The 14,140-nt window shown below is 40.3% G+C and overlaps 1 protein-coding gene and 1 long non-coding RNA gene across 3 annotated transcripts in view; both read right to left on the bottom strand.

Moving 5' to 3' along the window:
* Positions 1-374: 374 nt before the first annotated feature.
* On the bottom strand, positions 375-9,019 carry LOC142750661 (uncharacterized). Its single transcript, XR_012882601.1, has 2 exons — positions 4,237-9,019; positions 375-2,430 (listed from the first exon to the last, which is right to left on the bottom strand). It is a non-coding gene; the product is annotated as an uncharacterized LOC142750661 (long non-coding RNA).
* A 2,635-nt stretch (positions 9,020-11,654) lies between these two features.
* The window catches only part of DCUN1D4 (defective in cullin neddylation 1 domain containing 4), a 71,310-nt gene continuing 68,824 nt past the window's right edge, over positions 11,655-14,140 (bottom strand). For both annotated transcript variants that reach the window (XM_075859643.1, XM_075859647.1), the window contains exon 11: positions 11,655-13,264. In XM_075859643.1, the coding sequence (XP_075715758.1) occupies positions 13,209-13,264 (56 nt within the window). In that variant the 3' untranslated portion in view covers positions 11,655-13,208. The remainder of the gene's footprint in view (positions 13,265-14,140) is intronic.

The raw sequence follows: 14,140 nt of genomic DNA, 5'->3' as shown, positions 1-14,140 counted from the left end.
CACACCTGGAATCATCTCCAGACATTTTAGCTGCTTAATTGATGATGGATTAACGAGGGACTAGCCCATTAAATAGCTTTTGAGATAATGGTCCAATTACCTTTGGTCCCTTGAAATAGAGGTAGCTACATATTAAAGAGCTGTAATTCCTAAACCCTTCCTCAAATTAGGATGTGAATATCCTCAAATTAAAGATGAGAGTCTGCACTTTAAGCCCATATTGATTATATAACTGTATATTCAATATGTTTTGGTAAACAGCTAAAATGCCAAAACTTGTGTCACTGTCCAAATAATTCTGGACCTAACTGTATATTGGTAAAGTCACATATTGATTACCTCCTGTGCAAATACAAACCACACAAGAACCGGAGTTCACAAATATAGTTTATTTGTGGGTACAATGGAACAATTTTGGAAACAGAACTAAAGCTGCCAATATCATGTCAGATGGTAGAACAGTCTTTGAGTCGCATGAATTTGGTCCACCATGTGCACTCAATAGAGGGTACTCAACACAGAAGCATAGAACAGCTTTCCACAGCAACAATGTAGCAGCTTTGGATGTAATGGTTATATAGAATTATAAAAACTAACCAATGTTTTGGTTCAATTTCAGACAGCTTTGCTGGTGGAAAAAAATCCCATATTTACACTGGAAACAAAATCTGTTATAAGGCTAAAGTACTTCTAAGGCATGTGGAGGCATTGTAGCAGCTATTGGGAGAACAGGGGAAGGGAATAGAGACTACACAAAGAGGGTTACAGAAATGATCAAGTGATTATATGCAAGGTGTTCCTCCAATACAGTTACAGAGACCGACAGCAACTGAGAGCATGCAAGAAAAAGAATGGTTGTATTGAAATAACTAATACAATTTGTAAAAAGAATGACATTTAAAATGTGAAGATTTCTATCGCATTCAGGGTCTGAAAATCTGGATAACTACATCTATTGATATTGTATCGTTTGCCACCTGATGTCTATTACTTGTCTGAGACAAAGATAAATCATAAACATATAAATGAGATATTAAAATACTTCACATATTCATACAACTCCACCCTATTGTTTGAAATTGACGGATATGCCTAATTCCATTGTATAACTCACTAAACTTATTTCCGTATCTCCTATAGTCATGGCGCAGCAGCACAAATGCTCAGCCGCCGCTTCATACAACTCCTCATCGTTACGAGCTGACTGGGGTCCCCTGGACTAATAATCATCGGGGGTGCCAGCTATCGAACACTTAATCCCTATCTAGTAAGAAAATCCCTTCAACTCTGTTAAGTGGAGACCCTAGGAAAGTGCATACTTCGAACATATAAACTTTGGTCCCTTATATGCACTGATGGTAATTTGGAAAGAAATTGTTGAATGTGTGAGATAATAGTTACTGGTTGTAGACATTAGACAGAAGGTGTTGGGGTAGCCACACCAGCACCAGTCAGCAATCTCAAGCATGGGGATTACCAACTTCTTAGGTCAATCCTGTAAGGCATCTGTTATTTGCTCCAGTGTTCAGGCACACTGAAGCAAAAGTCCAACAGCCTACATAACATATAGGCCTGCTTGAGGTCTTGCGGTCCAAATCTCTGGACCAGGCCTGGATTCGGCAACAGAAAGTCCCCAGCTGAAGTTGTGACCACGTGAGAAGTTCTTTTTACTGTAGAAATTAAAGGGGTTTTCCCATGAGAGACATTTATGATATATCCAAAGGATACGTCATAAATGTCAGATAGATGCAGGTCCCACCTCTGTGACACGCACCTATCTCTAGAACGGGAGCCCCTAAACCTCGTTCTGCTGCTCTGTGTTGTGGCAGAAGCAGGTGAATTCCGTAACTACCATTCACTACTATAGGACTTACGGAAACCGCATAGCTCAGCGAGCTACGCTGTTCTCGTAACTTCCGACCATATAACCAGGTAATGGCTGGGAGAGGAAAAAGGTTTAACGGGGTTTAGGGGGACCTGTTCTAGGGATAGGTGCGGGTCCCGCATCTGACATTTATGACATATCCTGTGGATATGTCATAAATATCCCTCATGTGAAAACCCCTTTAAATGTAGAGACACAGTGTTGGGTGTTAGCAATTATAAATTCAAGTAAACTGTCCAGATTAATGGTACGCACACAATGTTTTTGAACAGCCCAAAGTTGGCCTTACACAATTGATAAATGGAAGACGATCCTGGCGATTTTCAGTTGAATGTCACCTGATGGCAGGCAGAATAAGAATCAGGCATGTTGAATTGAAGCACACCCAATCTTTTCTGTCCATGGGAGATAAACATGCTTGTCTGACAGCCATCTTCTGTGTATGGCCAGCAGTAGTATTCTTCATAGGCAACTGCAATGTGTGCATTGCTTATAATACCCAGCTATAGGACAAGTGTCTGCAGTGAGATGACTTCTAAAATACACTGGAGCAGAGAGACGTAAAAGGATCAATAATGCATAAATTCAGCAACATCAGGAAATTAGAAATCCAGAGCAATAACCATGAAAATTTTATCCTGAAATTAACTCTGTACTGAGAGGTGTAAATCATATTTTTACTTATTTTAATATGGCAGGTAGAGTTTTCGTTAAAATATACTTTATTCCAAAAACGAGTTTTCTCTATTCTCATATCCATTGAGCATTCAGAACACGAAACCAAAAACTCTTCCTATAAAGTGACCACAGTAGTAATGCAAGAATATGTAATGCAAGAAAATATTACACATGAAAGCAAATGTCAGTTCTGACCCCTTTGAGTTGGAGATATAGGCGGTCTATATGGAGATATGGTCTCCGAGACCTTTCGATGTATCCCATTCATAGTGCCCACATGTACAGACAACTAGATGGATTTGCCAGTATGTTCTTCTTCTCTTTGTGCTAAGCATTCTCAGAAGACCTTTAGGGATATTCTCAAATAAAACATTTATGTCTTACCCACAAATTTGCCATAGATGTCTGATCGATATCTATGTCAAGAATGGGGGTCCACCTCTGATCCACGTTCCTCCTGGGGAGTGCAGTATCCAGGCAGAGAATGAATGGAAGTGGCCGCACACCTCTCTTCATTCTGTTCTAGAAGAGTCACGGAAACACTGAGCAAGCATCCTCGGCTGTTTCCAGAATTCCTATAGAAGTAAATGTTGAGAGCCACCCACCTTTCCATTTATTCCTCCGCCTGAATGCGACGGCGAGGATGGGGGTCAGATGAAGCCCGTACTCTGTTTAGGTACGGGTCCCAGAGCTGCGACCCGCATTTATCAGACATTTATGTCATATCCCGTAGATATGCCATAAATGTTTCAGTTGGGAATATCCCTTTAAGGGAGTAGAATTTATAGGAATAACTAGATAACTACATGTACATAGCAATGGATAACAATAAACAAATAGATACGTATAGCCTCCTTAGAACTTGGAATACAAATATAAAGAGATATCACTTTGATGGTCCTGCCCCTTAGTTATCAAGATTCAGGAGCGGAAACAATGTGAAAAACATTCCTCCAAACTAGACGTATGAGAATAGACTTTCCAATGGCATAAAAAAATAGATTTTTCTGACCCAGTTTTCAGAGCCAATATTTGTTTAGACTGGGAAATAAAATCACCAGTGACCATAATACTTGCTCCATGTCAGAGAGACCGCTCCAGCAAACAGCTCCCCATATCTCAGCTTCCTAGACACCTATGAGTGTGACATAGGGGAAGAATGGATACCATGATGTAAGGCTGGATTCACACGAGCATGTTCGGTCCGTAAAGGACGGAATGTATATCGGCCGAAAGTCTCGGACCGAACACACTGCACGGAGCCGGGCTCCAAGCATCATAGTTATGTATGACGCTAGGAGTCCCTGCCTCACTGCAGGACAACTGTCCCGTACTGTAATCATGTTTGCAGTATGTGGACAGTAGTTCCATGGAGAGGAAGGGACTACTAGCGTCGTACATAACTATGATGCTAGGAGCCCGGCTCCCTGCAGTGTGTTCGGTCCGGGACTTGCGGCCGAAATACGTTCCGTCCATTACGGACCGAACATGCTCGTGTGAATCCAGCCTTATGGTTGTAAAACAAAGGAGAGACTTGGTTACTGGTAACAGCTCCCCAAGTCTCATAACCACAACTCCAGTATTTCAGATCTCCAGTGTCTGGATCTCGTTTGATCTGCATATTACAAAAAAAAAAAAAAAAGACATGCCTACGTACAAAACAAGATACCTACTAAAAGATGTTGAGTCTATAGGCCGGCTCCATTTACTAAACTGTGCTGTTGTCTTATATTAAAATAAGAACACAGAACACTTTCAGACTACCGCTTACCTCCATGTGAAATGAACAGAAGTGATAGTCTGCAGTCATAGTGTCACCTGTCGTCATGACTACAGATGTATTTGAGCATAATTATAGATTCATTAGTCAATAGAGTCTGCTGTTTATCTTTCTTGCAGCTTCAATAGTTATAAATGTAAGCATGGCTAGGGGAAAGTTTACGTTAACATTAAGTATTGCCAACGGAACGTTTAAGAGTATCTTCACCTTTGAACACTGCTTTAATTTAGATATAGTGTACATAAAATATTGAATAACGTTGCTTTATTTATCATGTAATGTACTTGAATTATTGAATTTATTACAGACTAGAATGCTGCTGGTTGCTAATGAATTCAGTCAGCAGCGGTTGCTGACAGACCCACCCCTGAGAGTTTTTCCCACGCCAGATCACTGTACAGTGCCTTTATGTAAAGAATCCCCCTTTTATAATGTAAATCACCAGAGCTGTGCACACACTGAACCAGAAGGGGATGGTGCAAGGGCTTTAATGGGTTCTAATAATAATTCATGCTTTATTATGAAGCCCTTTTGGAATAAACTGGATAGTAAACTTTTAATCAATATGAACTTTAACAAAAAACATCAACATATTGTCCTAAAGAATAAGGCCTCTTGCACACGGCCGTGCCCGTCATCACGGCCCGCGATTGCGGTCATGGGCGGCCGTCGACACCTGCGTACCGCATTTTCGTGCCGTGCTCCCATAGAAAGTATGGGAGCACGGCACGCAAAAAAATAAAAAGTAGTAGATGCTCTATATTTCCCGTCACGGTTCTACGGCAGACATCCTCCCGTAGCGATACAGAAAAGTGTCCGCGGCTAATAGAATCGGACGGGTCCGTAATTGCGGACAGTATTGCGGTCCGCAATTACAGAGTTTTTTTTTTACGGTCGTGTGCATGAGGCCTACGCAAATACAATATGATCAGTAGACTTCTGAACGCTTCCTTTTCAGAATGTTACCCACATTCTGGTGGCACATCCTGATTCTGATTCTAAATGTCAGAGTGCTGTGCAATTGCCAACTCAGAATAATATCAATCAAGTAAAGCAGTCAAATCCCGTTCAAGTGAGAATATTAGGGGACAAAATGTCTATTGGGAAGACATACAATTCAATTACAGCACACAAAAATCAACTACACACAACCATAGATACAACCGCTACAAGTAATTCCCTCTACCCGTCATAGCATTACTGGACCTGCTAAATGACAGTTTGGGCTTTTTTTTTTTTATTGTAGCTCATCCATTAGGACTCAGATATGTATGAACTTAGACACTGGTTATGCTGGAGACTATTTACATCACTCCCTGCCTGTGTCCCTTTCCCATGCTTTACACTGCAGCTCTACCTGCTCACATTGGCTGCTGTGTATAAGCACATGCACAGCATGAAGTCAGCAAAATTGAAAAGCTGATTTTTCCATTGCTGTAAAGACAAGACAATCACTAACAAAAACACGATTGAATAATTGCACCCCAGGCTATTGAGTTTTAATAAAGTGTTATTATAGTGCGGCTCTTTAAGAATAGACTAACGTATCGTTCCTTTTAATTTTGGCTAGATGATCAATGTTCCTGTCCACACACCACTTTAGCTCGAACTGATCACAGGTATACAGCAAATAATGATTAAAAAAAAATGCACAAATAACTGCATTAAAAGCGCACTGGGTGAACGGCCAAACTGTTATCAATGCCTAACAACTTGCACCACTTCCAGATTCTGTGTCCAAGTGCAAAACATACCAGAGTTTCCTTAAGATAGATTGATTAATTAATTAATTACAATACAAACAGCACAGTGCCAAGAGGACTGCGTGTATTTAAGGCCTCATTCACACACTGCAGATCTGTTTTTTTATTTTGTATCCAGTATTTGTAAGCCAAAATTAGTACTAGATACTAAAACACAGGTATAATATAATGGAAAGATTCTTACTTCTTCTCTTTGCCTCCACTCCTGATTTTGGCTTCAAAATACTGATGCAAAATACTGATCAAATCTTTAATGTGTGAATGAGGCTTAAGAGCACACAAGGCCTGACCTTGATAGAGTAAGTTCGAATAATGGGGTATACCACCGAGCATGATATGGATTCCTCAGCCAAATTTAAATGATAAAATTCTGGGTACCTGTATCCACCACTAGAGGTAGCTCATTGGATGCAAATGTATACAGATTCTATTGAATTCAATCAGCGCTGTATAAATCTGTTTGCAGTGAACCACCTCTAGTGGCGACTTCAGAAAGCCAGGATTTTACCTGATCCTACAGTTTTTTTATTGCACAGGGTCTTCGGCTGTCTATGTCCATCCCTATAACTAGATGACGAGTTGCTCAATTGATGGACATGCTATGTATGAAAAAGCTGTGGCAGAAGTGAAAGCTACAGGTCTATAGTCTGGTTACCTATATATATATATATATATATATATACACACACTGTTATTTTTTAAATTTTCACTAATACTAATGTACAGTACAGATGTAGCAGTCTTTATCTTGACTTTTAACACATCAAATAAACAGTGGCTAGATCTCTTATCTTGACTTTTTCAATGGCTTTTGTTGTGTGACATCGCGCTGCAGCGAGTTATCAGAGTCAAGATAAAGATGGCTACATCCGTACCTGTATTGTCAGGGTATCGTTGGGTATTCTATATGGCACTTTGTCTTTCTTCCTCCTGGTTTATCTGGATAAACGTGTTCTGAAGTGAACAAACTGTGCAACCCGAGGAGGTAACGGGGATGGAGGTTTATTGGATTGTGACTCACTAGGAATCCGTGACCACACTGACACATTATAAAATGTAGAGACAGGAGTCTTAATCAGAGTTTGGGATACAAAATCAGTCATTTTAAGGGCTTAAATTGAATGTCCACCTTTTAACATCATCTCATTTTTAGGTCCAACATTTTGTGCGGATTAATTTCTTAATACATATTTTATAGCGGTTGAAACACGGTTGTTCTGATACAAAGCTTCAGATTTCCTACATAGACAAGACTTAAATAAGAATACCTGTAGCCACCACTAGGGGAAGCTTACCACATACTGTTATATTACTGGGCACTATGGGGCAGATTTACTGTTCAAACGGAGTCAGAATTGCGGTGTAAATGCTCTGCACCACATTTATTGACTGGTTTAGACACTTTTTGGACAGCTCAACAACAGGAAGTGGCTTAGCGGCAAAGGATATGTGATCTAGCATAGGGGTAGTGGCTTCAGGCAGCCATAGTTCTATATTCTCTCTCTATGGCTATGCAAGGAATTTGGTGTCCTGTATCAGAAAAATGTTGAACTCTGTCGACTATAAAAGATATATTAATATATTACCAGCTCAGGAATTTGAACCTATTAACATAAAAAAAATAATAATACAAAATGGAATTCATGAGCCCTTTAAATATACGGACATTATGAAGAGGGAAAGTACATATGGTCACTATCCAATATTATTTGCCTGTATGCAGGGTAGTCGCTATGATATAGAGTGCAACTACTATGAACCAGGCAGGATTTCCTGCAGCCACTTCTCTGCTGGGAAGCAGTTACCTGGCAAGGAGAGAGCAATATACTCAGTATATAATACTCACTCCAAGGAGATCTGGACTATGTAGAATCTAGAATAGAATGTCCTCAATATACAGCAAATAAAAAAGCCTTTTCATTTTTCCGGCCACAGTATTAACAGTACTCGCTGCAAATGCAAAAGACAAGATGGATCAAAGAAAGGATAAACAAGAATCAATGGTGGAAATATTTTTAGAATTAGCGTACAAATCTCGACAGGAATGGATATTAAAATGATGCACTAAGATATCACTAAATTATTTAATAAAACATGGTAGACAGGAGGCGTTACCTGCTCACGGCCTGTGTCAAGTGGTCTAATGATCTTGTCGGACACGTCTTACAGTAAACGTTTAAAAGTGACAGTGGGATACAAGGTTGGGTCCGGTGACTTCGCATGGGAGACTCTGAGTCATATGGTTGCTAGCCAACTGGACCACCCCCATCTTCCGCTATCACTTAGTGCTGTAAACGTACCATGAGACGGAGCCAGCGACATCATTGGGGGCATGTTTTAATGAATGCCAACTACACGACATCCATTTTTTCGTAATGTATCCAGTGAAATAAGGGCATGTTCACATGTAGCATACTTGTGGAGGATTTATGTTGCGCAATTCCACACTACACTACAACGCAAGCGAGAGAGCGCTTACAAAAGCCCATTGACACGCTATGGAAACAAAAATCTGCGCAGAGGAGAAAGGATTCTGCGGATTTTCAAATCTGCAGCACGCTCTACTTGTTGTGAAGTTACGCTGAATTTTTGCTGCAATTTCATCCTTTGCCGATAGCTAATTCTGCGTATATGTAAGAGCAGTGAGACGAAGGAATTTTCTGCCATGGCGAATTCAGTGAAAGAGATTGAAAAAGGATGGATACCTTTCTTGAAAGTAATCATATTACAAGTTATAGGGACTAGATTACTGGAGATGGGTCCTTGATCCAGGGAATTATTCCTGATTGCCATATTGGAGTCAGGGAGCAATTTATCTCCTTAAAGAGGCTCTGTCACCTCATTATAAGTGTCCTGTCTCCTACATAAGGAGATCGGCGCTGTAATGTAGGTGACAGTAATGCTTTTTATTAAAAAAAACGATCTTTTTTCACAACGTTAGGAGCAATTTTGGTTTATGCTAATGAGCTTTCTTAATGCCCAAGTGGGCGTACTTTTACTTTCGACCAAGTGGGCGTAGTACAGAGGAGTGCATGACGCTGACCAATCAGCATCATGCACTCCTCTCCATTCATTTACACTGCACTAGCGATATAGATATATCGCTATGTGCAGCCTCATACACAAGCCCTAACATTACTACAGTGTCCTGATGATGAATACACATGAAATCCAGCCTGGACGTCATGTGTACTCAGAATCCTGACACTTCTGACTCTTTTTTGTGAGATTCCAGCAACGGATACGAATTCTCGCGAGATCACGGAGCTTAACGAGATTTGGTTTCACTTGCCGGAATCTCACAAAAAAAAGAGTCAGAAGTGTCAGGATTCTGAGTACACATGACGTCCAGGCTGGATTTCATGTGTATTCATCATCAGGACACTGTAGTAATGTTAGGGCTTGTGTATGAGGCTGCACATCGTGATATATCTATATCGCTAGTGCAGTGTAAATGAATGGAGAGGAGTGCATGATGCTGATTGGTCAGCGTCATGCACTCCTCTGTACAACGCCCACTTGGTCGAAAGTAAAAGTACGCCCACTTGGGCATTAAGAAAGCTCATTAGCATAAACCAAAATCGCTCCTAACGTTGTGAAAAAATATCGTTTTTTAAATAAAAAGCATTACTGTCACCTACATTACAGCGCCGATCTCCTTATATATTCAACCCTATCATGTTACATGTAGAATTTACCAGAGATTTAAGGCCATATCCACAGCAGAAATATCATACCACATGTGAATATGACTCTAGTGGAATTTAACGGAACAAAAATGTTGTGTTTGTAAATGCTACTTTGCCTTTAAGGTTATAATAAATGTGTTATATGAATATAATAATATTTTAATATATTATAATTTTAGTTTAATATTTTTGGGTTCTGTTAACCAGTTATTAGTTATTCGAGGTGCACTTTAAACTGGAGCATCTAAGATACCAATAGGGTAAACCTAGGCTCAGTTATGCCCGGTCTTCTTGTGACCTTCATGGGGCTATCTGAAGTTATCATCTAGGAGGCACAGGTTGAGGGGGGCTAACAACGCAGCTCTCTAAATCACCATGTGCGGATTATCTAAGAGCCACTGAAAAACAGGAGCATCCCTCATACTGTATTACTATGAAGGTTCAACTAGACTGGGGAACGAATATTAATGGGCTGTATAGTGTGTACACGTGCCAACCACTAAAATAGGTTGCTTCCATGTTGCCATAACACTGGTGCAACACCCGGACCTCCCAGAGTTCTACTGAACCAAACAGCCTACTATAGGATCCTATGGAGATCTAAGTCCGGTTCAGTTGAATTACGGGAGGTCTCAGTGTAGCGACAGTATTATGGTGGTGTAAAAAGTGGCCTTAATCCTATATTTTGCAAAGACACCACCCAGAGAACGCGGCATGGTTGAAGGAGGAAATGGGTGGCAATTTTACTACAGTAATATACTGGGCCAGTTGTGCAGTTACTCAAGTTATTGTGACCCAAATAGTTTCAGAATATAATAATTTTTGGCCAGTTTATTAAAATAGTACAGTAAAATTCCTTTAGGACGGGGCAACACAGCGACTCAGATTCTGTCACCATGTAACCCCAGCTTTAATCGGACACCCAATAGGATAGGTACAACTGGCCAGAAAGTTGCATTTACCACGTGCTTATGGTTTCAGCACATATGATGCTGGGCAGGTTTGATGGGAGTCACAAGACTGACAGATTCTGGTCATAAATGGATTTAGAGCAATATAAAATGAACCCGTTTAAAAGTTAATTTTGTTTTTTGTGAGAAACCTGTGGATATTAAAGGGATTTTACTGTCCCACCTGAGCGGCTTAAGTGGACTGTACAAGCCCAACCAGCCGGTAGTCATTCTTTAACTTGCAATGTTGCATTCACTCCACCTGGGCAACGGTTTTCTGGTAATCTAGACAATTACCAAATGTAATCCAGGTAACTTTGTTACATATAAAAGCATCATTCTTAAAATTGCCATAGATACGAGCTTTTTGTTGGCAATTCACAGCATGGGTGTCACTTGTAGTTCATTCTCATGGAAAATGAGGACATGCCATGCGTCAGCTCTTTCAGCCAGTACTCTTTTGTCTTCCCATAATAAAGTGTTTAGCAGTCGATACTCCGCCTAAATGACGCTGGTCAATGTTCACATATGCGTCGAAGGCTCTGTTGGGGGCCTCAGTCACAGACCAGGGTTTGCTGGAGTTTACCGGAGAAAATAGCGCAGCACGCTGCGCTAGTGTGTCCGGTGAAATTATGGAAACCCCAACGGAACCCATTAAAAAGTCAATGGATTCCGTTGGTTTCGTTATTCCCTTCTTCTGCACCTCTGACAGAGCAGAACAACAGAACACACCAATGCAGGTGTGAACCCAGCCATAGTCTGGCAGTTTTCTCATGTCTTTGGCTAGCTTTAGAGATTTTTTTGATTCCTAATGAACCCAGAGGCGGATTAAATGGTCGGCTCATAAAATAGCTGCCTTAACCTTATGACAGCAACAAGATCAATACAAAAGACAACAGTCACCAATCGCACAGATCAAAAATACAGATTTCTATTATCCAAAGGTCTACAGATTCAGTGTCACCTTGTGCCACAACAGCAAAATATACAGTGCAAAAAATGCAATAAGTTGGAAACAAAAACTTTTGCTAAAATCTAAATCCTTGCTTTATTCTCATCTGTCAAGCTGATAACGATTTCTTAAACGGGTTGTCTCACAAAATAGAAAGAAGTTCAATTGGACGTCATAGAGGAGAGTCCTCCACTCAGGACCCCTCCCTCTTAGGCTCAGTTTAACACTGCATTTCCCCTGCAGATTTCCCAAATGCATTGGGAAAGCTTCCAGCACATACATCAAACATAGCCAAAGGCTTCCATTATACCAATAGAGGGGAAAAAGGGCTTCCTTTTTTACCTCCATTGGGCAATATATGTCGGAAATAGTTTTTTTGCTGGATAAAATAGAATATTTGACTACACTATTCTATCCAGGGACATCCAACAAAAAAATGTATACCACACAGTATACATCTTTTTAACATGGGACTATATCAGTGTTGTATGCTACTATATGGCATACATCACAGCATCTGTCGCATAAGTCAAAGGCATTTTCAATAGCTTTTCATAACATATACCTTAAACGGTTACCATAATAGTCTATAGGTGACGGGTGTCTGTGATGGATGTCTGACAGTTGCATCCGTCACCTATAGACTTTTATGGGTGACAGATGCCCCTGTTAGGCATCCGCCACAGTCTCTGTTTAACGTATACAACCGGAGCATTTTCTCGGGGTAGACATCAAACGGAGAGATATAAGCGCAATGACAAAGAGGCCTTAGAGCATTCAATGTATTATATGGTCGACATGTAATACTACATATTTTATGTCTCTTTCTGGCCAAACTTTCTGACATTTAATATGGACTCCATTGCAGTTTCTACAGGGGCTGTTACTAAGCTTTCCCAAAACATTTGCCCAGTAATGTAATGATACATTCCCTGCCTTGTGTCGCGGTGCAACACCCAGCTTACTTTATTATTCTAGTCGGCTGTTTCTTAGTTATACATGTTTTACGAACAACTTGAAAGAAGAGAAGAATTCAAGGACTTTGATATAGTGTGGATGCTTTCTAACTTATGAAGAGGCTGATAACGCCAACTGGTATTCCTTACAACTAAACAAAGCTTTGTTAGAAAAAAAAAGAAGAAAATAAAAATGCAACCGATATAGGAGGAAGTCGTTTGTACAACTCATGTGACCAACCAAAATTTTTAAGATAAGCATTTATGTACAGGCATATACAAAAAAATGAACAGCAATATACACAGTATCACAGTGAGGACATTGGCATTTTCACCAATCTGAAGTGTAAATACGAAATGCAAAGCAGCCTGTAAAGAGAACAGTGCTACACATAAAGCCAGGCCTGTCGAACAGCTAACACACCGGGGGACCCGGCGGGAGCGATATACTGTGCAAATAAGCAACATGCATTTGATACAAACAGCAATTTATGGCTAATGGTTGACGCAAGTGTGTTAACAATGACTCTTCAGCTGCAATGCATAATGGATCTATTATGCCATCTGCTTTTCTTTATACCATTCCACAAACTCATCCAACAATACTGGCCCTGTGGGGAGGAGAAAAGTAGATTAAAATGTATAGTAAAGATGTAAAGTGTAAAGCAGATACAGCTCTGTCATCCATTGCAGGTTCTGAGCTGTCTCTACAGTCGGCATTTAGTAACTTTCTACGGTTTCGTATTTTTAATATATAATGAATATCAGGGACAGAACTACAGGGGTATCAAGCATTATGGATATGGGCCACCCACCCCTTGTATGTGATAGGCTCAGTGATGGACAATCTGTCTGGAGCTCACAGTTGAACCGATCCCTTTCGATCACAAAATGATGGTTAGCTAATTAGACTTGGTTGGATAGGGATCCTGCAGACTTGCGTTAGTGTGTGTGTGTGTGTGTGTGTTTGTGTGTGTGTTTGTGGGGGCTCTTTGGTTTAGTTACAGGATCCATCGGTTCATCCTTAGATATATATATCCCACATTGCTGAATCAGACGTGAGTAACTAAACACTGCACGGCTCTTTAAAAATAATTTAGCAGCTACCTATGTACGGTGACTGGTCTGTTACTGGTTCTTACTGTACAATTCTACAAGATCCACACCATAGACTTGTTCAGATATGTTAAAGCAGCCCTGTCAGCACATAAACAGCTTTTTACATGAAATTAATCAAATCATAGAAAACGATATCCTTGAGTTCAGTGGCTCCCCATCAAATGGGGGAGCAAGCCCCTTAAAACTAGATTGTATTTAATTACCCCCCCCCCCCAAAAAAACAACAACTTCAAGACACGTGATTTAATGGACTACTGAATATAAGATGTATAAGCCAACATTGATCTCATAAAACAGTTACAGGTGATCTTCTATAAAAGAGGCTTTCCCATAATCATTATTATCCACAGGATAGGGGATAAATACCT

The sequence above is a fragment of the Rhinoderma darwinii genome, chromosome 1 (assembly GCF_050947455.1).
Source record: "Rhinoderma darwinii isolate aRhiDar2 chromosome 1, aRhiDar2.hap1, whole genome shotgun sequence".
NCBI classification, from domain to species: domain Eukaryota; kingdom Metazoa; phylum Chordata; class Amphibia; order Anura; family Rhinodermatidae; genus Rhinoderma; species Rhinoderma darwinii.
The sequence above is the reverse complement of the archived record's forward strand: the minus strand, read 5'-3'. Positions and strand labels throughout refer to the sequence as shown.